Here is a 24,474-nt window from a genome sequence, read left to right as displayed (position 1 = left end):
CCTCCCAAGGCCCTGAAGTCTCTCTTAATCACCCTCGGGCTACGTACTGCAACTTCATCACCACCCACCTGGAACAGCAGTAATGGGTAGTAGTCTGAGGGCCGGACTCAGACTTTAGAGCTCGCCTTCCTTCCAGGAGAAAGCCGTAAGATCAAGGTGAGGGGGAGGTGAAGGCCTGGGGCGTTGCTGGGGAGGGAGATCATGGTATTGGAATAGGCTGGAGGATTTGCAGTGTGTCACAGAGCAGAAAAGATGAAGTACCATAACTTACTGGGTATTTACTGAACTTGCTAGGAAATACGTTAGGCCTGCATGAGCAATTAGTGCTGATTAGCAGTTCCCTCTGCTGGCTGAGCTAATGAAGTTATTCCTTTGGTTCTACAAGTGTATTTCTGATATTGCAGGGGTGCAGTTAAGTTGAGCAATGTGGTATCTCCACAGATAAATTAACAAGGATGGCTGCATAAAGCAGTGCCACAGGGGAACTCTGCAGCAAATAATAAAAACGTGGTTCGCTCTACTGCCATCAGACTCTTTCCTGGTAATAAAAAGAGCAGACCAGCCACAGACTCTTGTTCTAGGAGTGATCCTGATGTGCATTTCCCTGGACAATTCAGAGCCGTTGCTGATGATGCTTTGCGTTGGGTTGGTTGCTGCATCCTTTTGTAGGTTTTCTGGTGTGTGTATGTGTGTACACACTGTTTGTCATGGGGCTTTAAGCAAGGTCGTAAATGTAAATTACCCATTATTTAAATTGTATAAAATATTATTTTAAGAGACTCTGCATTTTTTAAATGGAGCAGAATACTTTTTTCTTGTTTTTCTTCAAGGAACAACAAAGCAGACCATTAATTTGTCCTTTACATCTCTTAGACAAAATGGAGTTGTGGTGACTTCACCACATCATTAACAAGTTATGACCTAATTGGTATAGACCTCTAAAGGCTTAAGTCACCCTGAAATAAGAAATGAAGTCAGGTTGTCAGCATCCAAGCCGTGCTTCCTTCCATCCAAATGGCTCTTCCTGATGTGGTTCCTCAGGGAAGGAGAGCTCACTGCGAAGCCGCTGTCTGCTCACAAACTTAAACAACACCAGCTGGAATCACAGCTCAAACAGTGATCCTCTGAAGACATTTTTACAGAAAAATGCGCTTTCCTTACCTTCCATGGATTTCATTAATTTTTTTCTCAAACGTGGCCTGTGAACAAGAAGCCCTGGCTTCAATTTACCAGGTGCTTTTGGACACCTCCGTCTGCTTCTGCTCTCTATGGAATGGGGTTAATGTTAACTCACCTGTTGCAAAGTGCTTTACAAATAAACATAAAGGCGGCTATGAAACTGTTAAGTAGTTGTTTTCACTTCCAGGGAAACTGGCTTGAGCCCAGTCTCTCAGGCGGCTGAAGGCTTTCCACCAGGAGATTCCTGTGGGTTTCTGTGCAGAGCTCTCCCACCTCCCCTGCCACCGCCCCTCTCTATCCAGCCAGGAGACAGGCCTGAGGCGAAACAACTGTCCTTTCCCCCTAACAGAGAAATCCTGCTGTGCTCTGACCTGGGCTGCAAACTGTTTGAATATGTGCTTCCCATGCTGTGGCTTGAGCTCCTCAGGAAAACTTCAGCTACATCCAAAGTAATAACTGAATGCAAGCATCCCAGGCTAAGACCAGGCTTACTGTGGGAACGACTGGATGCTGCCAGAGAGTGCGGCCGCCATGGGAGGTGAGGACGGCCAAGCCAAACAACTGCCGTCTGGTCCCACATCCTCCTCCTCCTCCTCGGGAGCAGCAGCCCTCCCACCGCTTGCCATGAGGCCAGAATTGGGGCGCCCTGCTCATTGGTTTGGCTAGCCAAGGGGTGAGGGACCCCTTCCACACCCAGCCCTGCCAGTGCCAAGGCTTTGGGCTTTGACTCACCCCAAGGATGTGTGACGCTCCAGTGTGCCTGGCTGCATGTATTATAAATCACTTTCACTTTCTTACTTGAATCGTGGGAATTTGCATACAAAAAGCCCCATTAGCTCGATCAAAGGGTATTTAGATCGCTGGTGTTAAACAACCAGAGTCAGAAAATCAAGTTGTGAGTTGAACATGTTTTCCACCTAAAAATGAAATATTTGGTGGTGTCATAGGAATTTATTACTAACTTGTTAATAATAATTGGACAGCTTTTCTTGCTGGGTTTTCACCCCTACATTAAAACTTAATTTCTGTAATGGCAGGAAGTTTAATTTTGGGAATGGTAAAATGTCATACCATTTTTTATTTAAAATATTTTTCCATAAGGTGTTGAGCATTATTTACAGATGCATTATTTCATCATTACCAAATGGCATTAATTTGATTTACACCACTAATAATATTAACCAACCAGCCAATAACGGTAATAGAGCTGCAAATGCAACCACTTCTCTACAAGTCCTCATCCCCTTTGTGGTCCAAGCTACCAACTCCTTTGTGGCAAAGACTAGGTCAGAGCTAGTTAATCACCCCCGAGTAACTCCTAATTTACTGAAGCACAATCAGTTTTCAACTTACCCATTGTTTCATATGTTGGGCTATTTGAACCATTACAATTTAACCCCCCTGATTTAAATGGGTTACAGGTTTTCATTATAGGGGAGGAAAACGGAGACCAAGCAGAGCAAGCACATGCAGAAATACGTTCTTGATGTGCATTTGCTTTCCGGCATGTACCCACGCTTTATATATGTCAGTCACAGGGGAAATTCAGAAGTCCCCGAGTGAAAACTCAGAAGTATTGGTATGCAAATGGGGAAGCACTAGTGCGCAGTCTCACCTCTCCCAGCATTTTGCATAAGAAGTGCCAGTACTGGTGCCACAAATGCAGCACGCTGTTGTATGCCCTATCAAGCCATTTCAGCCACCGGGTGTATGTTTGGGGTATATAGATGCATCAAATCTAGGCTGAAAGAAGCTCTTTCCCTTAATTAAACAATTCTTAAATCAGTTTCTCCTTGGGATTTGCTACTGAATTAACTCCTACACTGTAAAAGGGATTTTCAGCTCTTCAGTATGGGTCAGAGCTGACACTGAGATGCTCATGGTCAGAAAATACTCAAATGTACAGAGAGAAGCTCAGGAGGAAATACGCTGGTGGAAACAGCCCTAGGAATAGGGATTCACCGGCAGCAGCAAAGAGGAAGTGACCCTGCCAGCAGGCTGATGGAGGAGGGTTCGGGTCTGGAAACAGGAGGGGAAGGAGAGAGCAGGCAGGTGGGGAGATGCTTGGCCGAGAAAGATGAGAGAAGAGGAGGGATTCGTAATAAGGTGCAGTAAGAAACTTGTGTTGGATTTCAGAGACCAACACGTGCTGTCAATAAACTTGTGTGTTTTAGAGAGAAAAGGAATGAAAATTCATTCTGAAGAACCTAAAAAAAATCTTTTGGAGCAAAGCTGTATTTAATTTGGTTATAATCCCCTGAATTGAGATATATTTCAAGTTGACTGAAGACTCCCGAGCGTGGCTCACAGAGGAAACCTGATCATTTTTGGCAGGGGGAAGAAAAACTGTCTGTTAGAACTAAGTTCTCTCAGCTGGCACATTTATCACCAGAGATCAATGAAAACCAGAGGATAAATAAAAGCAGATTTTGAAAATGAACGGATAGACATTCAGGCGCCAAAAATTTTTCTTTCCTTTTTTTTTTTTCTCTAGGTCTCTTATTCTTCTGCCTTGGAGAAAATTAAATTGAAACTTATTTTATTGACAAGCCAGTATCTTATTTGCACATTTGCAAGACTGATAAATGAGTGGCTAGTGTCATGTAGGTCTCAGATTTGCTGCCCCATCAGGCCCATTAGTTTGCCCCGCTAAACACAGACACTTGACTATGGTGTGTCTTTCAAGGTGGGACACAATGTTCTGCTTTAACAGGAAGCACATGGCCCAGTCTTTAACCGCATAGCAGGACTTAGATGGGACTAAAATTACCAAGCAGCGGGCTGATGATTTTATAAAAGTTAACTGTACTTTCCCAGGGTGACTTGGTACTTCTAAGGGAAACAGAGAGTAAACGATACGTTTGTATTCAATAATAAGCCCTGGAAATGTACTTGGAAGGTGGAAAAATCTTCAGAGATACCAGGGGCGAGGGTACCCCATGCAGACATGGCCATATCACACCCCAGATTGTATGCAGCTTAGAAGTGTCCTCGATTAGTGTCCTTGGACACATCTTCTTGTGCATCCTTTCTTTAGCTTCAAATGTACTGGAAGAGGCAAGCTTCCCTCCAGGGTTTCCCCCACGTGACGTCTCTCCCCTGTCCTCTTTTTTCCTGTATTAAACAGCAGAGCATTTTATTTCCATGCCCTTCAATATTAATGCCATATGTTGTCCATCTTTCATCTCTCCGTCTCACTGCTCCCGCTCGGCCTTCCTCCTTGATTTTGACTCTGGACTCCTTTCTCTGTCTCCTGCGCTCATGCTTTGAGCAAAACCATCCCTGTCCTCTCCAAAAAGGGCCAGCCCCTTGAGCTGTTCTCCATGAGACACTGCCATCTCCACTTTCTAAAGAGCTAATGAAATGAACACCATCAGGCTTTCTCCGATGCCACTTTTCCTACTTTAATGCAGTTTCCTGAAGGTGTGCACAAGGCTATTTAACTGCTTTCACTAGCTACCTTAAAGCACCCCAGTTTTTTACGGTGCTGATAAAAATAAAAGACAAGGGTTAAGCCACCAGAGTGCTGAGACCAGAACAGCTCACACAGATCAATATAATTTCCTTGATTCCCTGTATTTCCCCATTTATTGCCCATTGCATCTGGCCTTGTATCTGTGCTGTAAACTCACCATGCTTTTGTTCTGGATTTGTGCTGAGTACAACGGGATCCACACCCTTGACTGAGATCCCAAAGGCTTTCTGTGATTAAATATTTAAGAAGAGTAAGAGTAGTTGAAATCTATCCATTACCAACTCTTGTTATGGCTGGAGTAAGATTTTAATACAGAATTCAAACACGGAAGTCTTTTATTCACTGGTTATTCCCGTGCTTTTTGTATATAAATGTAGGCTTTAGTATGAATGTTCTATAATCTGGGTAGGTTTGGATCTATATTTTCTTTAAAGCAACAGCAAATCAAGAGAAAATATGATCAGCCTGGAAAGGTAGTGTCTGTTTCTGTAATACACTGCATTTGAACTAAAGTCTGTATGACAGCTGCCTCCAGTAGACAGATATACCATTATGCAGAGAAAAAATTACAACAGTTGTGTGTGCCACAACTATAATCAAAACTCCACAAACTCTAGGAAGGGAGGGGAAATTCCAGTTCACGCACAATTGTGTGTCTTTGACGAAAGAATATGAAGACATGGTGATCAAGTTATCTTGAGGCAAAGCTACGTACTGCTCAACCATCCTGTCTGTAAGAGTGAGCGGTCAGCATGCCTGGTAGCAGAGGCCTGTTCACCTATTGATTTTGGTTTTCTTTTCTTTTTTTCCAGAGAACAGCACCACTCTACTAAAGTCCTCAGACATTACTAGAAAGGTGTAATGCAGAGGAACAATGAGCTTGGATGAAACAAAGGCTTGATGCAGTGAAGTGTTATGATGGAAGACAAGCCATATTTTTGCTGGTTGAAAGAAGGGATTTTATCAAGACTGTCTTTTTGATTTCCCCATAATATTTGAAGCAGAGTCCTATTATTTAATGAGCTGCAGAACACAATGACAGCTATAATTTGGCTAATTAGAAGTGACAGGCAAGGATTCTTCCTCAAAGACAGGAAAAATCCCACTCATTTCTCTTAATAGATGGTTGGCAAGTCTGGATTTAATCATCAGCATGACCTGCTAAAGCACTTCTCTGGCCAGATCAACACCTGGGCCTGTTTCTGAGAGCACATCCCGGCCGTGCGATGAAGTGTCACACAGAGACCCGCATGGTAGCTACGCACCAGCTGACTTTGCAGCCCAGGGCTGTGTGGTGGATTCCCCCCAGGTACCAAATGGTATTAGATGCATTGGGAGGCAACAAGTCTCCGGAGTTTGTCGGTTGTCTGTTAGTCTGCACTGCCACATTGTTTTGCTTTCGTTTCTTGGGGTGGCAGGATTAGAGGCAGCCCATGTATGCATCCAGTCCAGTCACACAATTTATGTTTCTTTTTCACTTTTGCTGGACAGTTTATTGTTACAACTAGTAGAAAAGCATCTCATCAGTTTCATCCCACTGCTTCTCCCAGCTACCTTCCTTCACTGCTTTCTCGCACACATGCATTACCCAGTTCTTCATATTCCCATTACCTACTCACTCTAATTTAAAATGGAGCTTAAAATTTGGTCAAAGCAGCTTTGTCTTCTTGGTTCCTGTTTCAAACTATTACTTCAGGGAAGGAGGGTTCTCGTTTTGCTGATCTAAGTCCAAGCTGGGCGCTACTGGTCTGAGTTGTGCTCAAGCCACTGTGGTTTAAACCAGGTAGTTAACATCCCTCAGCACCTCAACTTGCTATCTGCAACATGAAATGGAAAAAAGCCTACCTGGCTTAGATGTTCGGAGCTTCACCATATTGCTCTTTGTGATTTGTTGTAAGATCTTATGACAGAAGGTTTTGTTGGGACATATAGTGCTTTTTTCCGGCTACTGGTAATGAATTAACAGTGCATTTTTAGCAATCACTTACGTTATAACCAATATAAGAAGCAGCAAAGGTGAATGATGGGAACCGTTTTGTGCTTACATTGCTAAAAACGTGAGTGAAAACCAGTGACTGGGACTGAACAACTTTGTGGTAGCATGACAAGCTGTAAAATTACTTCCCTTCCCCTGTTCATTTTTATATCCCACCCCTCTGACCTGTGTGTTTTCCACCCTTCATCTCCAAGGAATATATCCATTACCTCTGTCCAGTTGCTCAGTTAGTTTACATTTTTCTCCGATGTGTATCCATGTCGCTTTGGCCTGGCCACTTCTCCTACCGGCCTTCCCACGTCAGACAGTGTTCCTGCTTTCAACCGATTGCTCTCGCTTCCCACCGGAGCGCTACTGTGTCAGAGCGGCCTCTTCCCTGCCTGCTGGCAGATGAAAATGATTATTCAGACAAGGATGCAATAAGTTTTACTCTGCTAGTCCAAAGGGAATGGATGCCTCTTGGAATGGCAACGCATTCGTAACTTATCCAAATCAAGTAACTCTGCCTCTTGCAGTACTTTAAGTAGAGCAGGATAACTAGCCGGTGCATTAGCACACACAAATGCCGTATATAGCCATGCTCTTCCGTTAATGTCTCTGAAAAGGGAGCACAAACAGAAATATTTAAAGTTCTCCGATCTTTCAGTGTTACGGGTGGGCTGGGATTCAGGAAAGGCTCTGGATTTGCTTGGATTTAAGCAAAGAACACTGAAAATAGAGATTGAGTAGTTCAAAGTATGTGTAATAGGGGATGTGGCCTCTGCCAAATCAACTGCTAGTTTAAGTGAGCTCAAATGTGATATTTAATTACTGTTATGTCTGTGATGTCTGCTTGGCGGTCTCTGCAAAAAAACAAGTTTTGAACTTGAAGAGATTCCCAGCGTACAGCTAGCAATAGCTCTAAAGCAACTAACACTGACCCAAGCCTGCAGATTTCACGCTGCACTTAGAAAACGTCTTGGGTGTATTTCCATGACAGTTTAAGCTGGTCTAAGTCAGAGCTGGAACAAGCACAGTTCCAGCCAGGCACTCGCTTTGCCTCAGCACAAAGTTTGTCTGATGGTGGGACAGTTCAAAGCGCAAACCAGAAAATGAACGGATACAAAACTGAAATTACCAAGCTGCAAAAAAAGTAATCCAGTAACTTCTTGCTCACTCAGCTGCCTGAACCAATCCACAGTGGGATCAGGAAAGCACCAGCAGCTGATGCTTGACCTGCAGCCTTACACAGCTGAGGCACGTGCACAGGTCAGACATGGGAGCTGCGCTCAGGCCTCTCTCCTGAGCACTAGAAATTAGTTGGCAGCTTTTCTTGTCCTGTGCTTTCTTCTTAACATTGCTTTCCTTTACAGCCTTTCTGTCTTGTCTCCCTCAGTGTGGCTGAAACCTGGGGCATTTTGCATTTTTCTTTTTTAAGCTCTGTTCTCCATAATTGCCTCCTGTAACTGTTGCTACCTGCTTTCCTGTCAGATACTTTTCCCTCTGGTGGGGTCTGAGGTTGGAAAGTTTGAAAGACTTTTCCCTTCCCTTGTGCTAAAGACAGCACGAGGCTAATAGGCAGCATCTTCCACCAAAAATATACATGCCTATTTTACCGACAGAACAAACAGTGTCCAGAATTTGCTACTTTCGTGGACTTTCCAGAAGGACAGGCATTCTGATATGTAAAATTATGATCCAAAGGATGCAGCAGGGTCCATTTCTTTCAATGGTTCTTATTTTATTAGCTCTTCCTTAATGACACCTATGTTGGTCTTCTTTATAGGCTTCTTGGCATAGAAAGCCGCATCTATAAAAGCAAAAGTATCCAATACTTACACTGTGGGTGTATATGCAAGCTTCATTTGAGATGATACTCCCCGTGTCCTGAGTTAGTCTCATTTATACAACAGCAATTTTGCAGCCTTGTAGTCATGTAAATGGGCTTTAAAGAGGACACAAGTGTCATTTGTAGCTAGCCTCAGGACAAGAATTCCCTCCCACCATTTGAAAATGTGTTATCAAGCTGCGTTAGGTTTGGAAATGATTTTTATGCAACAGAACAAAATTGTGTTGAAGAATCTATTGCAAGACTGAAAAATCCCTATGTTTTATTTCTGTTTGTGTCCTGGTTGGCAGTAAGAAGGCAATGCTAGTTTTCCAAGACCATCAAGAATTTCATCACAACTAATGCACCCCTAGAAATCATTTCAGCTTTGACAAAACAACATTTTTCAATGCAAATTATTTTGTTGGATGTTCTCATTGGTTCCAATCATCTTACTTCCATCTAAAGTTCCTTTTTACGTGGCTACAGTGCAGTAAAACAGATCTTCATGGTGACCGTTGACAGGGTCAGGCAATGCCCATTAGGAATACAGAACCCCTAACGTAATGCCCTGCTTCTGCTGCTCCCCTTACGATACAGTTTGATAGAGCATTTGTTTCAAATAATTTTGTTTATGAAAAGCAATACTTTTCAGGTCTGCAATAATGCTCTAATTCACACTGAATGCAATGCAGTATAATTTTCAAAAGCTTTGCTTTTTTTTCTTTCTTGCTTTTTTTAAAGTCAAAAGTTCTGATTGCTCCGATCGTCTTTAAAAGGGCACATACTGCTCAGGGATAAATCATCCTACTTGAGCGCCTAAGAGCACTGTCTCACATTATCTCATTGGCAAAGTTCCTGAAGTTGTATTTTTAATCTGCAATTAATTGCACACTATGGACCAATTCTGCCAAGCTTCTTGGGCTGAAGCTTTGAGGTGGCCACAGTAGAGACAAGCCAGTGGGAAGCAAGCTATTAGACCTTGCTTACTGGGTCTTACAGCCAACAAGTAAACCACCACTACTGTAATGACGTTGCACAGCAGGGTAAGCGTGTATCATGTATTCTTCAGACAGGCCATCGAGGTTTTTTGACCTGCAGGTATTTTTATTGCAGACAAGTATTTTGGCATAAGACAGAACAAGAGAACTGACAGTGCTAAAACATGGGTACCAGGTATGTATGTCTTTGCAGCAGCAATGGTAGATGGTGGTCAGTCAGCGTTTGGCTAACCAGAGGCAATGAGGTGCAGCTGTATTTCTCACTTCTGTCATTGAATGCCCTCCTTTGTTCAGTGTTTTCACAGCACTTTCATCCCCTCCCTGGCAAAATCTGCCGAAGTATTAGGTCCATTTCACAGACAGGAGAAAGGAAGGCAGAGACAGGACAGGACTAGTGCCACAGCCCCACGCGGGCATGTGACTCACCCTTCGCTTCCTTCAGAGCACACGTGCTCTTCTGAGGCACCGTCTTCACCTCCCCCTGCCCTACCAGGCTGATGGATTTCACATTACCTCTCAGGCACTTTACAGAGCACCTAAATAACTGTTCCCACTCCTGAGCATGATTCCAGTTTACATATTTTTCCTCCTGACCTCTGTTCACTGTTAAAGATCCCTTCCTCTGGAAACTTTCTAATTTCCCAGTTCTTGTGCTCTCCAGCTGCTCCCTCCAGCCATCACTCCTGAAGGTGGAATTGCCGAAATGATGACATCCACTGGGAATGAGTTCCTAAATGATGAGGCTTAACCATGTTCATTTCAATTTCTGCTCCTTCAAAAAAGAACAGTCATTTCCCACTGGTCCCCCAGGAGAGGGTTAAGATCAAGTAAAGCTTGTTTGAAAAGCACTTTGCAGATGGCAAAAAAGTCCAAGCATTTCCAGAGATCTAGCAAGAGGAAACCTCTTGTTAAGCTGTATGTCTCAAATCAGTTTCAACAATTATTTTCTTTTTTCTTTTGTGGTTGCAAGCTTATTTAAAAGGAAAAGAAGTGTTCACTTTTTTTGGCACTTGGAGCTTGAAATTCATGTCTCTGTCACATTCCTTTAGCTTTTCTCTCGTGTTCATTACTATGCTCTCTAAGTGCTTAAAAAACATGAGCTCCTAGGACAACAGAACTTTTAAATTAGTCAGAGTGTGATGTTCAGAGGAATTGAGGGAGCTGGGAACCTCTTGGAATTCATTAGATGCTGGATTTAAGCTACATATCCAAGCTAGATGTTCGCATTTCAAAGATTTTTTTCTTGAAGTATTTAAACAGAGTGTTCAGGGCTGAAGAAGGGTAATCCCCAGAGAGCCTTTAAAACGGGAGAGGAAGAAAAAGAAAGAATTGGGCAAAATTATCTTGCAACTGGCTTCCAGCACTGATTAGTAATTAGATTGGTAGAAAGTTAAACTCTTGAAATGATGTAAAATGCAGATACAGAACACCCTTTCCCAAGGCGCTGGAGTGCCTTTTTAGGCAAAAGGCTGCAACATTAATTCATTTGATTAACTGATTTTGCCACCTTTTCTCTGGGAGGTGATAAAGCTGGTTGTCAAGATAGATAAGAATGCCGCATTGTGGACTGCGTGCTCACAGCATTTTCCATTTTAAGTCCTCTATCACTAGGCCTTTTTCATCATCTTCAGGCAAACTCAAAGTATTATGGTTTGCTATTCTTTTAGTGTCTCAAAGTGCACCAGGCGTACTACAGATATGGAAAGCAACATGTGTACCTAAGAGAGGCTTTCTTAATTAACTCTTTTATTACATATCTTATTACTTTCTAGAGGCTTCGATCAATGCCTTAGCCACTGCACAAATGCAGAGGAAGGCTCAGTCATGGCCACATGAGCTTATCACCAAAATGGATGATTCATGTGTAGGGCAGAAGAGAAGGAAGCTCTTGAATGAGGACCTGAGGCAAACACAGTAGTCCACACTGGTCCTGAGCCGGCCAGCTCTGGAAGCATCTTCTCTGCCCTTCTTGGAAGCATGCCAGGTCCCATCCACATTGTCCTTGAGGCAGCCTGACTTCTACAGGTAACGTCTTCCCTTGCAGCAGGCGATACTGGAACCTCTGTGGGAAAGACACTGAGCAACCTTGTTTGGCCAACATTGCAAGAACAGGAGGGGTGGCTGACGCTGGAGAGGCCAAGAGGTTTGGCACAGGTCACAGCAAGAAGACCTCATTTGGGCTAAGAAAAGGCTGAAGGAATGACTTCCAAAGGCCATCAAAAGGCATCTGAAGCTCATTGATATCCAATGGCAAGTGGTTAAGGAAGAAGAGTAGTTGTGAATAAAATGGCATAAAGGGGAGAAAAAATGGGATAAATGCAGAAAAAGTCAGGAAATCTTGAGTTGCTTAATTGAGGGGGAGATGCTAAGAGGTTTTTTGACAGAAAAGTTTTTAAATTTATTAATTAAAACCCATCCTTTTACCAACAATTTTTCAGCCAGGCTTTTTAGTTTTTCAGAGCCTGTAATGCTTTCCAGATTCCTAGGAAAGAAATGGTATTCCCCTTTCAAATACTGATTGCTCTTTCAATACATGCTCAAGAAAGCTAGGCATGACTAAACTATTATTTCAAGAGTTAGCAGACGATTGTGGATGATAATTGTATCCTGTTGAAAATATCCCTTGAGGTAGGGATGAAATGGGGGCAGGGTGAAATGGGGTAATTTTGTGACCCTTCACTTGTCTTCAATTATTAAAGACAGCCTGTAACTGAGGACAAAAAAAAATGAATAAGGCTTTGGGCTTCAACCACATGAAATGTCTCTCTCTGCTAAACAAAGCATAAGCATCATGACTTTTATATGCATGTTCCAATTAAGCATATGCTGGAGTGCCCTCACTGAACTGGAGTGAGAATGGGGTAGGTGTCCATGTATGTATGGAAGATGCCCTGTATCCTCCACACAGAAATTACTCTCCTTCCTTATGAAAAAGAAACAGCTGCTCCTGAGACTGGACACTACCACCAGAGTAACCGAACTGCCCAACCAGAGGAGGGCCTTTCCATGGGGGTTTGTGATGCCCCAGGTTGTGAGGCCAAAGACTGGCTGAGCTGAGGGCAGTGCTGGTGATGCACACATCTTCCCATGGGCTGCACTAGTAGCTCCCAGGATCCATGCTGATATTCAGTGCCCAGGGATGCTTTAGATATTTTCCGTACAATGGTCCCCTACTTCAGGTTTGCTCCGGATTCGATATTTTAACACTAAACACCAAATCTGATGCCTTGGTCCTTTGAAAACCCCTGAAGTGGGGCTATTAATTCCAGTAGGAAAAAGATCTTATGTAGGTTTCTTTTTTTTTTTTTCTGCAGCAGGTATCCACTCAACTGGTTCACTGAATTACTTATTTTTTCCAGAATAAATTTTGTGATGCTTTTTCTTATAAACCCCAGATTGTAAGCCATCCTGCTTATATGCCATAAAGTCCTAATAAATACCCATTAGACTTGAAGAGCTTCCACAAATGTCATTATTTCAAGGCAACCTACTCATTCTTCAGAAGTGGAAAGCCAGAAACACCTCCAGAACGAAACACCTACCCGTCAAGAGATTTCCAATTCCGTGCTTTATTCCTGAGACTTTGCCAACTGAGAACTCCCGCTTTACAAGCAAGGATTCGCACCTGAACTGAATACTGGACATCCCCAAAGAGCTAACAGTAAAACTTTCAAGGACAGATAATTTGAACTACGGGCACCTGCGTATAAATATATACATTGTGGGAGAAAGCATGAGGAACATGAAGGTTGCTTCTTTGCATTTACATATTTTCACAATCTCCTTTAAAATAACTCAATGGCAGTGTGTAACACCTGCATTATCTCAGGTTAATGCACGCAGTGGATTCGAACAATCAGCAGCAGCGTACCAAGGTGAACTGAAACTTCAGCTTTTTTTGAACAGTGATGTTGTGTGCCCTGAGCCGAACAGAGTGTGTGGAGCAGAAGACAAATGAGCAGTAGCTGCTGACTGCCTTACACCTCCAGTAACCGTGAGCTGTGCAGCCGAGGTGTTTGTTTTGTCACCAGGACCCCATCTCATCCGTAGGCTCATGACAGCAACTCCCACACGAGGAAGACCTCTCCTTTCGGCCTTCAGCTGGGCTTGCTGGTGAACACCTACAGGGTTGTGGCATTGACAAATCAGCTCTGGCAGTCACAACAACAGTCCCTCTTTTAAGGGCTTCAGTGGGACATGAGCCATGCTTGGCACAAGGGGGTTTCCCTGGCTGCAGGTAAGATGCTAAGCAAGGCTCCAGCTACAGAGAACGCCACGCTCTGAGCACTGATGGTGAGTGTTTTGCACAGTGACGGCGAGAGCTGTGTGTCTAATTTGGGCAGCAGCAGATGGATCATTTAAGACAGAAAGAGACTGGCACTACCAGCAGAGCGAAGGGATAACGTGTTCCTTCTGCAGCACAAATCTCACAAGTGACTCATGACTCTTCTGCAGCTCATGCTGGCATCCCTTGGTCTTTGTGACTGTGACTGCACATTTTAAAGGTCAGGATGTAGCGCTTCTTTCCCCAGTACCTTTGAGTTCGTACTGGTGAGTTTTGCTCTGAAGGACGTCCAGTGCCCACCACGGTTCCTTACGTTGTGACCGGCAGATTGCTCTTCTCCTTGCCCAAGTGGAGAGATTATGAAATAATCTAGCCAATAAACCTCTCGGGGGGGTTTAATTCCCAGGTGCTCATTGCACGCATAATTTTCACATACATGACTAATATCAGGCAGGCCTGGTGCTGAGGCTCTTGCGTGCCTGAGCCACACCCACATTCCTCCTGTGAGCCCTCATTTCCGAACAGATTTCAATTAACTTTCATCAGATGTTTAAGGTGGCCTAAGCCTTTTCTGCTTTGTGTAGGTGTTTAAATTTCACTGCCTTACACTTAAGGACATACTTCACTGCTAACTAGGACAGAGACTGGTTCGGGCGTGTGCTGAAATGGCCTTCTGGCTAATGGTCTTATTTAAGTAGGACTTCCCATGACAGCAGAGCCCTGGCGTTAGCTGAGCTGTGCATGCAGACTGCCCACGTGCCCACGGTCATGTGTTGCTTGTTGTGAAAGCACACGGTGATGGTTTGCCTGTAACTCCCTGGAGCCACAGGCATTTCACCACTGTCCTTGCTGGAATATTAGAAAGCCTGAAGCTGAATGGTGTTGAAAAATCCCACTGCTTTCCTCCCCAAAACTGAATTGCCATTTGGATCAGGTAGTAGCTTTCTGTGCAAATGTCAGTTCTGGGTACAACATATCCTGGCAGCACACAATTTATACCGGCTTCAACACAGCATGATCCGAATCACTGCAGGCTGAGCTCTGTGATGGTAAAATCCCACTGAGAATTTCCATCAGCACAGGGAAACTGCTGGCCAGAAGATCCAAAGGATAAGAATATCCCAGTGCTACCGTATCCTTAACTCTCCTTAAATTCTCTTAATAACTTTTATTTATTATTTTACGTAGAAAAAAAGCAAACTGATACAGACCACCACGTGTACCACAGGCTGGAACGCCGTGCAGGTAAAGAACCAGCTCCAGTGGCCCAGAAGTTGAAACAGGCCCGCCCTATCTCAGCAGTTAGGTAATGTTTCCATCTTTCATACGTTTCTGAGCTGCATTCAGCTGAAAGTAGTAATAATTCACCTTTAACGGTTATGTAGAAGACAGGCTGTGGCCTCAGTTCATCTTCCCTTGGACAGGGAGTTGAATTTGCAACCGCGTTTCGTAACAGTACCTTTATTGGCAAGCTTGCCAAACAGGCCTGGGATAGGTGACCTTTGCAAATGAATAACTAACAACTTTGACTTTAGAAATAGTCTTTCATAATGAAGTTGATCCTGGGAGCACACCCTCTGCCCACACTGAACTTATTTTTCAGTAACTTTAAATCCAAAATGAAGTTTAAACTGTTTACACTGTGTTTAAAATTGTACGTTTATTCCTGCACAGGATGCTAACATAATTAGGTCTACAGGTCATCTTCTGCATTTTAGTAGTCATATTGAATATAAAGTCCTAAAACCAAATATTGAAAAAATGTAATTTCTTAAACCTATCTTTAGTTTTCAAATATAAGCTTGATCAACTCTGGCTGAAAAAGAGGCCCAAAGAAAGAATAAACGAGCTCCAATATTCAAAACCCATCAAAGGAATAAGAAAAAAAACCCGTAAGTAATCACAGCTTGTAGATTTGTCAGGTTTTATTTTTAGTGAATTTCAAGTTGTCATCTTCTCAAGACTTTTTCTTCTCCCAGGGCTAAAAGGTAACTATGTCCTGTTTCACAAAAGGAAAGATACTCAAAAAATGCCAACCATCATGAGATAAATGATAAATCATGAGTCAGCAAAATCACTCCAAAGCTTTATCAGGGAACTATCTTTTCTTCCAGGTCGTTTTTTGTGTGACGTTTGTGTGACACTGCCTGAAACGATTCCTTTGCACCTCAGAAGTCTGGCTGAGAGACCTGACAATAGTCCTTACTACTGACAGTGGATTAAATGCATTTGCAAGCTATGTATAAAGAGGCAGTTGACCTTCCTCCAGTCCAGGAAAGGGAAGAAAGGAAGAAAGGAGGAAATGAAGCTTTTTGTTTCCCTATTTATGTATCTTCTACCCTGTAGTATGGGAATCCATGCAAAGACCCTCAGTAAGCATTTGGTACATCTCTTTGTAAAAGTGAGAACACTAACAACAGAGACAGTAGCTGGGGAACAGTATCAACATGAAAAAAACCCCTATATATATCCTGATATACATGAAAAATATATATACTACTTTATATTAAATATAGAGATATATCCTAAAAATATATACATAGCCTACAGCTTCCCTATCTGATTTTGAAATGGGCCACAGATTAACATTATTCACATCCTTACAAACCAGGTTTAGCAGATCCTTGGTAGTGGTTGAGGAACAAACAAGCAGAGGCTCTGAAACTGGCTTTATATGTCGCTGAAATTAACACAAAATCTTTGACTGCCTTGGCCAGAAGTCTATATTGAAAAAAATAGGATAACTTAAAAAACAGAAGACATTTATGTGAATAGTGTTGAAGGTAACCTTGCTACTTGCTTCTCTAGCTTCAGCATTCAGTCCAGTGTCCCAGTGTTGTGCTTTTTATTCTTCTTAATGGCTTTCTCCCTTCTAAAAGCACCACTGAAGAAGTTTTAGGCCTGCTCAGCAAAAGCCCCAAAATGCCAACGACCCCTCTGTAAGAACTTAGTGGGGGAGGCGGTCACACTCAAAAGACGCGCTGTGGCTGCCTGCACACAGTGGGCTGACACACAAAGTGTGGGAAACGGGGGCTCCTTGGCTTGCGCGTTCTCCGCAGCTCATTCCTCCAGTGATGGTCACAGCTAGGCGCCAAAGCTGAGCCAGCAGCCTGCAGCAGCCAGCCTCACAGAAGGGTCTATCCACAAGGACAAACATCTCTAGATCAGCGACGAAGCCTCTCTGTGCTCAGGAGGCTCCGAGGCTCTGACAGTTAGAACAGGGGTTATACTGTGGAGGTGGAAAGACAGCAGGTGAGGGAAGACTCAGAAAAGTCACTAGTCCTGTTACTGCAAATCGAGTTGTGGCAATGGCGACTCTCTCGGACATGGCATCTTGCTCCTCCTGGTGCGTTCCTGGCCCTTGAGCCGGGGCGCGGGGCCAGACCTCTGCTGCACTCTAACGAGCGCCACTTCCCCGGGCGGGGGTGCGGGGCTCCCCAGCGGGCGGCAGCACCACGTCCTGCCCACGCCTCCGCCTGCTCCGTTTTGCATCGGAGTTCACCTGGCTTTCAATTTAGGGAGAGGCTACAGATGTATTTTTCCCTCTAAGGCTCTGTACTATGCTCACCCTAAGTCAGCATGACTGTGGGCCCAACGCTCATTAAAGATCTATGCAAGCTATACTTATTTTAAGAAAATCAGATTAAAAAACCTCAAGGGCAGCTGCCCTGGGCAAGTCAAATTTGATAGTAGCCTCTCCTGTTGTGCTTGCTTGCCAGTGTTTGTGCATTTCCCCACGGTGTCCTTCTTCCACTCACAGTCCTGAGTTTCACTTTCATTTCACTTGGGCACTGGAGTTTCAGTTCTCTTTCCACATTGTCCTTTCTTGCTGCCACCTCCCCCAGCTACTGAAATAGTTCTAAGTCCTCTTGGAACACTTTTGTCTTCTTTTTGCTTTCTCATGCTATTCCTTTTTTTTTTTTTTCTCTTCCTGACTTCACAAAAGTCAACTTTCAAATCTGTTTTTCTCAAGTATCATAGCTTAAGCCATTAAGAAAAGGGAAATTAAGAAGGGCTGAGTTAATCAGGTTCCTCAGCTTACCTAATCGTACCATTGTGGATTTACGGCTGGATCAGTGGACCTTCTCTTTCTGTCATCCCCTCTTCCCCTTCCCCCAAAACTAAATTGCTGTGGTGTTATCTGTTTGGAACTATGCCCTGTTTTATTTGAATCACTTAAAGTATGAAATGTTACTTTTATATTTATACTAAATATACTAATTTACTAAATTACTAATTTACATACTAAATTACTAAGCCGAAATCCCAAGCTTTGTTTCTGTGCTTCCATGACTCCAGCTTGGCACATCCCCTGAGACAGTCACGGTAATTTTTCTTTGAAAAAAACTGAACGACAATATGACAAGAATTGCTGTAATTCTAGAATTACTACTCCATAATGACAATGTAAGAAAATATTATCCTGGGGTGTTATGATAGCTGCTTTGACTAATAACTGTAGGGACCTGGAACGATTCATGGTTCCAGCCAGGCCCCAGCCAGCAAACAGCACAAAATAACAGAGTTAAAAATGGGTTTATGAGACTTCTTTCGCCTATTCTTCCCCTTCCTGGCCCCGGGACCGGCAAAGAACTGCTGGCCGTCCGGGATGAAGGGGTAGGACTTGAGCCGTTTCCCACTCCCCACCACACTCCTGATGCTGCACACCCTGGAAGAGGCCATGACAGTGGTGACAGCACTGCTGTTGTGCTGCTGAACGTGGAGGGCTGCGGTGAGTCGGGTTCAAGTCCACCTGTGTTACTGGAAGAGGATCGAGAAGCAATTAGGAACATATAAACCTACTAGTACCTACTAGTTAGTCTGTTAATGTTTTTAAAATAAAATACATACACTTGCTGCATATATATAAACATTCAGGAAATTATTTAGTCTATAACCACTACTCATGACTGCTCTATGGCAGATGTGAGCGATGCATACAAGATTATTATGATCTGCCTGACACTTCCTTAGCTGTTTAATAAGTGGGCCCTTTCGCTGTAGCACGATCTGCTTCTGGACAGATAGATAAGGGGGAGTTAGCATTGGTGATTTATGCTTTGTTGCTGTAAGCGGTTCAGGGATGCTGCTTTGCATAATTGTAATTAAAACACATTTTGTTCTTCACTTGAACACATTTTGTTCTGCAAGCCACAGCCTCGATTCTGTTTTCAAATATACTGTCTTCATGTAAATGTGTGGGAACCGAAACAAGGAGCCTTGCAACTTTCTGATTACTCAGAGTACTGCTTAATCTTGTAATTGTAGGCTCTTCGCCATCATGGATCGCAACAGTTGGGAACTGAACAGGGGGAACGAGAGTGAAGCAAGCCTGCTGTTCCATGACAGACTACACCTAAGCCATTTTGCCTACTTTTTTCTGTAACATTCCCTGTGTTTCCCTACTGCAAAACTGCCTGGTGGAAAGCCACGTGGTACTGTAACTGGAGTAATTTAAAAATGAGACATCTCCATTAGAGACGCAACAGCCTGCAGCAGCTAGGTTTCTGTGATTAATTCTGCTCCACCGGTGCGGTACGGCTTTGGGCCCAGTCCTGCCAGCTATGGCAAACCCACGTGCCCCGCACGCCGAAGCCTCGGCACGGGCCAACACCCAGCATCACAGCGGGAAAGCCTTTCGGCCGGGAGACGGGGCGTTTGCTCTGCCGCCGCTCGCGGGCCCGCCGTTGAGCTGTTCCCATTTGTCTGCGCAGTTGAACCCACGATGCAGAAGTGAGGCCGAGCCAGGAGCCGGGCCGCTGGCACCGGCCGGGGACGAGGCGGGCAGGGCTCGGCCCCGCGCCCGCGGCCACACCGCGCCGCTCGCCCTCGCCGCGCAGCGCCGCGCTGGGCCCGGGGAGGCCGCCCGGTCCGGCCCAGCCCCCGCAGCCAACCGCAACCGCCGCCTGCTCGGCAGCAGGCGACAGGCGGCTCCGGCCAGGGGAGCCGGGGCTGCCTGCTCCCGGGAGCCGGCGGCGGGCACCTCACGGGCGGCGGTGAGGCCCCACCCCGCCGTCAGTCACGGGCGGCGGAGGGGGAGGGGGAGACCCCAGCCCCGGGACCCCGGCCTGCCCCGCGCCGGGGCGGCCGCCGCAGGCCCAGGCCCAACCCGCGCAGCCCCGCCCCGCCCCGCCCCGCCCCGCCCCGGCCTCAGCGGCGGCGGGCGCCGCGCACGCTGGATAGCGCGCTGACGCAGGCGGCGCCGATAGGCAGAGAGGCGCGCTCCCCCCGCCTCCTCCCGCCCTGCCCCCCTCCCCCCGCCCTACCCCCTCCCCCTCGTCCCCCTCCCCCCGCCCCGCGCCGGCAGCTCGGGCTCAGTCCGCGCCGGCCGGAGCTGCGAGAGCCAACCGCTGCCGCCGCCTCTGCGCGCGCGCGAGGGAGGGAGGGCCGCCGGGCGCGCGCACAGGCACCGGGGAAAGGGGGAGAGGGAACGGCTGCGGGAGCTGCAGACGCCGCCGCGAGCGAGAGAGCGAGGCCCGCCCTTCCCCCCGCTCTCCCGCCCACTCCCCACGCGCGCACACGCCGGGACCGTTTGCCCCTGCGCGCGCCTCTCCCGCGCCGCCGGCAGGGAGTCGGCAGCATGAGCCGCTCCTCCTGACCGCCGCCCCCCGCCGCGACCCCCACGCACCCCACCCACCCACCCGCCCTCCCGGAGCCGGGCCCCGTCCCGGAGCCGGGCCCCGCCGGACGCTGGCGCCCCCCCCGTGCCGAGGATGCTGAAGATGAAGCTGCCCCTGAAGCAGACGAGCCACAAGGCGGCGGCGGAGGAGGCGGCGGCCGCGGGGCTGGGGCTGAAGGAGGCCGGCGGTGCCTTGGACTGTCACCTCCAGCTGCAGCAGGTGCCCCGGGCGCCGGCCCGCGGGGGCGCCGCGGCGGGCAGGGGCTGCGGGCTGGAGAGGCCGAGCCAGCTGCACGGCTTGGGGCCGGGGCCCGGGCCCGGGCCCGGCCCGCCGCCCCCCCGCGCCGCGATTACTCCTCCGGGCGGCGTCGGCGTCGGGCCAGGCCCGGCGGTGGCCCGCACCGACAAGGAAACGGTGTACGAGTGGTTCGGGCTGGTGCTGGGCTCGGCGCAGCGGCTGGAGTTCATGGTGGGACTGCTGGACCTGTGCAACCCGCTGGAGCTGCGGTTCCTGGGCTCCTGCCTGGAAGACCTGGCCCGCAAGGACTACCACTTCCTCCGCGACTCGGAGGCCAAGGCCAACGGGCTCAGCGACCCCGGGCAGCTCGGCGACTTCCGCGACCCGGCCGTGCGGTCCAAGCTCATCGTCTACCTGGCCCTGCTGGGCTCTGAGAACCGTGAGGCCGCCGGCCGCCTCCACCGCCTCCTGCCCCAGGTGGACTCCATCCTGCAGAGCTGCCCGGCGCGGCGGCCCCCGGCGGGCGCTGCCGAGGAGGAGGAGGGGGCCGAGGAGGAGGAGGAGGAGGTGGTGGTGGTGATGGACGGGGCCGGAGGGAACGGGCGGGCCGGCCTCCCCGCCGCCCAGGGCCTGGGCTTGGGCGCGCAGGAGGAGCTGCTCCTGCTCTTCACCATGGCCTCGCTGCACCCGGCCTTCTCCTTCCACCAGCGGGTCACCCTGCGGGAGCACCTGGAGCGCCTGCGGAGGGCCTTGTGCGGGGACCGGGAAGAGGAGGGCTTCGGCCGCCACGAAGCCCAGGTAATGCCGCGCCCGGTCCCTTCCCGCTGCACCATCCCATTGGGCGGGTTCCTCCCCCTGCCGGCGCCCCCTCCCCGCTTTCTGGGGGCTGAGGGCGGGCGCGTGCCTGTCCTCGGAGCCCCTCCTTGGGATGTGCCCCCTCCCTCCCTTGCCTCCTTGCTCGCCCTGTCCCGCCCCCCCCCCCCCCCCCCCAGCCCCCCGCAGCGCGGGTCCTGGCCACCCCCGCGAGCTGCTGGAGAGCGTCTAGTACGAATTTCTTCTTGTGACGTTGCAGTGCATGGCTGCGACGTGATAGAACTGGGGAGGGAGGGAGGCAGCCTGCCATGCTTTCTGGAGCAGCTGCTTCAAAATCCTGCCTCGCTGGAGCGCAGGGTACCGCCGCAGCCTGACCGGCGGCCTGGTACGCTGTAGGCCGCCAAAGTAGTTGTACGGTGCAGGAGTACAAGCGGCAGCTTGACTAAACTTAGGAAAATAATAATAATGCTGGATAGGAACTATACGGCCCAAGAGAGCGTTCTCCAGGGGCTTAAAACAATAGAAGGCCTTGAAATTTTTGTACGGAACCTGCTCCCCCGCCCCCCAAATGAGATTTAGGCTTGGACTTGGCAAGGATCTGGGCAGTAGCTGAGGGCAGCGGCTCTGAGGCTGGTTCTCTGAAAAGCCGCATTTGATAAGGTGGCTGAAGAGGTTTGGGAAGGGGCGGGGGGTAATCATTCTAGTACAGGAGCGAATTAAAATGTCACTGGAGCTTCTGTTCAGAGAAGAGCTGATTTTCTGGGTGGCTGTCAGGGAACAGCAAAGCACATCTTGAAAGCAGATGTGCCACTTGTTGCTAGAAGGTGGCTGTCACTGGGATCGGAGGCGTTCAGTGAGTGCCACTGAAGCATTCTCCTGTGCAGCAGCTAAACGAAGGTTTTCCCTTGGTGCCGTTCATTGCTGCCCTCCTGACAAGCGATGGCTTTGAAGTCTGCTCTGTATTTATGCAACCAAGCCATCATCTTGGAGCTCTGCAGTTTTTGGTCTATAGATGGCCTCTCATGCAAAGGGGAAGAAGAAAGGGCTGGAAGATAGGTGTCCATAATGCTGTTTAGCTGAACGCATCAGTTTTACATAGGGTACCAAACAGAAGAAGGTACAAAACAGTAATGGTTGGGCATTTTGGATTCTGTTTCGAAGTTCACGTGCAGTGCTACCCAGTTCAGCCACTCCTAGAAAACTGTTTTACGTTGCCTGCTGTACGAATGGAGTGGCTTCTTGTTCTATTTGGTAAAGATGGGGTGTGCTCTTGGGGAGTGCTTGGAGGAGATGGGGGCGAATTTCTAAGCTTTCAAATACATTAAGTGAATGCTTGCATCTTTTTAAGGCCAAAGCACATTTGACAGGTCATAAACTAGTGGGTAGATATTGCAGTACTGAAATCATAACGAATTTGTAGGATAAGCCCAAAAAGTGTTTATTTTGGCTCATTGACCTGCATTGAGTTTAGCTCTATGCCAAAATGAATAATCCTGGAAGTCCATCCTGAGGAGGGGGAGAAGATTGAGTTGCAGGCAGTGGTAAGACTGGACACTGTTCTTGCTGGGTTTGAAGTGCTAATAACTGGAAATATACTTCCTGCCTGCAGCTGGCACATCAGTTGTAGCTGCTCAGTGCATCCCACCAAATGCATTCAGAGGTCAGGCTCTCGTGAACTACTGGAACTGAAGTCTGTTTTGTGCAGCATTCTGGCTTTGGTGTAAAAGCAGCCTTCCAAGTTGCAGTGGTTTCGTTTACTCAGGGAACACAGAGAGACCCGAGTCAGTTTGGCTGAACACATGCATCACACATTCCCTAGGCCACACAGGACTGAAACGGCATCCCTTCTGTAGGCTGCTTCTCCTTTCTTAATGGTTAAATTGGAAGCACAGCAGAGCCTCTTCTGGGGAGTAATGGCTGACAGGGAGCAGAGGGCAGGCTAGGTTTCTGCTGGGTATTTTCAGTTCCCGTTCACAGGGATGGTGGGACCCTCACAGGTAAGGTGCTGGAGGAGATTGAGTTAGTGTGGTTAAAGACTTCCCTGGCAAAATGCAGCTGTACTGTTTAGTTAGGCTTGATTTAAAATCCTGTCAGGTGTCAGCAGGCTTTTTATCCTCCTTGAATCACCTCCCCCCTGCTCGGGCCGGGGCCGGCCCTCCGGCCGCCTTGTCGGCTGTTCCCGTTACGTTTGGCAATGGCTGCACCTGGAAGGGGCACTTGGACTTTCTTCTCCCCCGTTAAACAGGGACAGCCGGGTTCGCGGGGGCGGAATAACCAATAAGGCGGGGGGGCACGGCAGGCAGCCCGCGCGCAGAGCGCGGTAACGGCCCGCCGGTTTCTCGCCGGAGGACGGCTGGGGGTGGGGGTGGTGACCTCTCGCTTTGTTCGCGGGGAGGACGGATGGATCATGGCGCCTGCCCGCCCCGTGAAGGCACAGTCCCCGTTCCCCGCCGCCCTGCCCCGCTGCGCTGGTGGGGGCAGAAGGGCCGGTCCCCGGGCGGGCTGGTCCCCGGGCCGGCCGCTCCGCCACAGCCCTCCCCGGCGCGGGGATGCGGCGGCTAATAGTCACCGCCACTTCCCGCCCCCGTTCAAGATGGCGGCGGCGGAGCCTGCGCTCCTGGTCACGTGCCCGCAGGGCGGTTTCCTCCCCGTCCCGCCGGAGGGGGTGGGGAGCGCGCCCGCCATTGCGTAACGGGGGTGGGGGGGCTTGGCCGGGCTGTGCTGATGGGTGACACCGCTGCACCCACCTCCCCAGCACTTCCATGAACGCTGGGCATCCCGCAACCCTGTCCCCGAAGGGAGAACGGCGGGGGAAGGCCACGGGGTCCGTGCGGGAAGGCTTTGCCCAAGCACGGCCAGTCCCGAGAGGGGCTGCGGTGCGCATAGTTCATCGAGCAGATTAACCGCAGGAGGAGTTGTAGCTCAGCTCCGGTTTTCCCCTCCTTAAGGCTCCCGGGCTTTCTCGGCTCGTGCCTTCGTGTCCAAAGGTGGTAGGACAGCTGTTGTTGACGTGAGGCGTGTAACAAGGTGTACCCACGGCAGGCAACGGTGATGTGACATC

General features: G+C 48.1%; 1 protein-coding gene and 1 long non-coding RNA gene across 6 annotated transcripts in view; both read left to right on the top strand.

Moving 5' to 3' along the window:
- The first annotated feature begins 14,549 nt into the window (after positions 1-14,549).
- Positions 14,550-19,235, top strand: LOC142053091 (uncharacterized). The gene is made up of 3 exons (XR_012659086.1): positions 14,550-14,677; positions 14,932-15,049; positions 19,012-19,235. It is a non-coding gene; the product is annotated as an uncharacterized LOC142053091 (long non-coding RNA).
- A 1,104-nt stretch (positions 19,236-20,339) lies between these two features.
- ZCCHC2 (zinc finger CCHC-type containing 2) overlaps positions 20,340-24,474 on the top strand; it is a 44,350-nt gene continuing 40,215 nt past the window's right edge. For all 5 annotated transcript variants that reach the window (XM_075084199.1, XM_075084197.1, XM_075084196.1 and 2 more), the window contains exon 1: positions 20,340-21,398. In XM_075084199.1, the coding sequence (XP_074940300.1) occupies positions 20,457-21,398 (942 nt within the window). In that variant the 5' untranslated portion in view covers positions 20,340-20,456. The remainder of the gene's footprint in view (positions 21,399-24,474) is intronic.

This window comes from Phalacrocorax aristotelis, chromosome 2 (assembly GCF_949628215.1).
Source record: "Phalacrocorax aristotelis chromosome 2, bGulAri2.1, whole genome shotgun sequence".
NCBI classification, from domain to species: Eukaryota; Metazoa; Chordata; class Aves; order Suliformes; family Phalacrocoracidae; genus Phalacrocorax; species Phalacrocorax aristotelis.
Note: the sequence above shows the minus strand (reverse complement) of the source record. Positions and strands in the feature narration are given on the sequence as shown.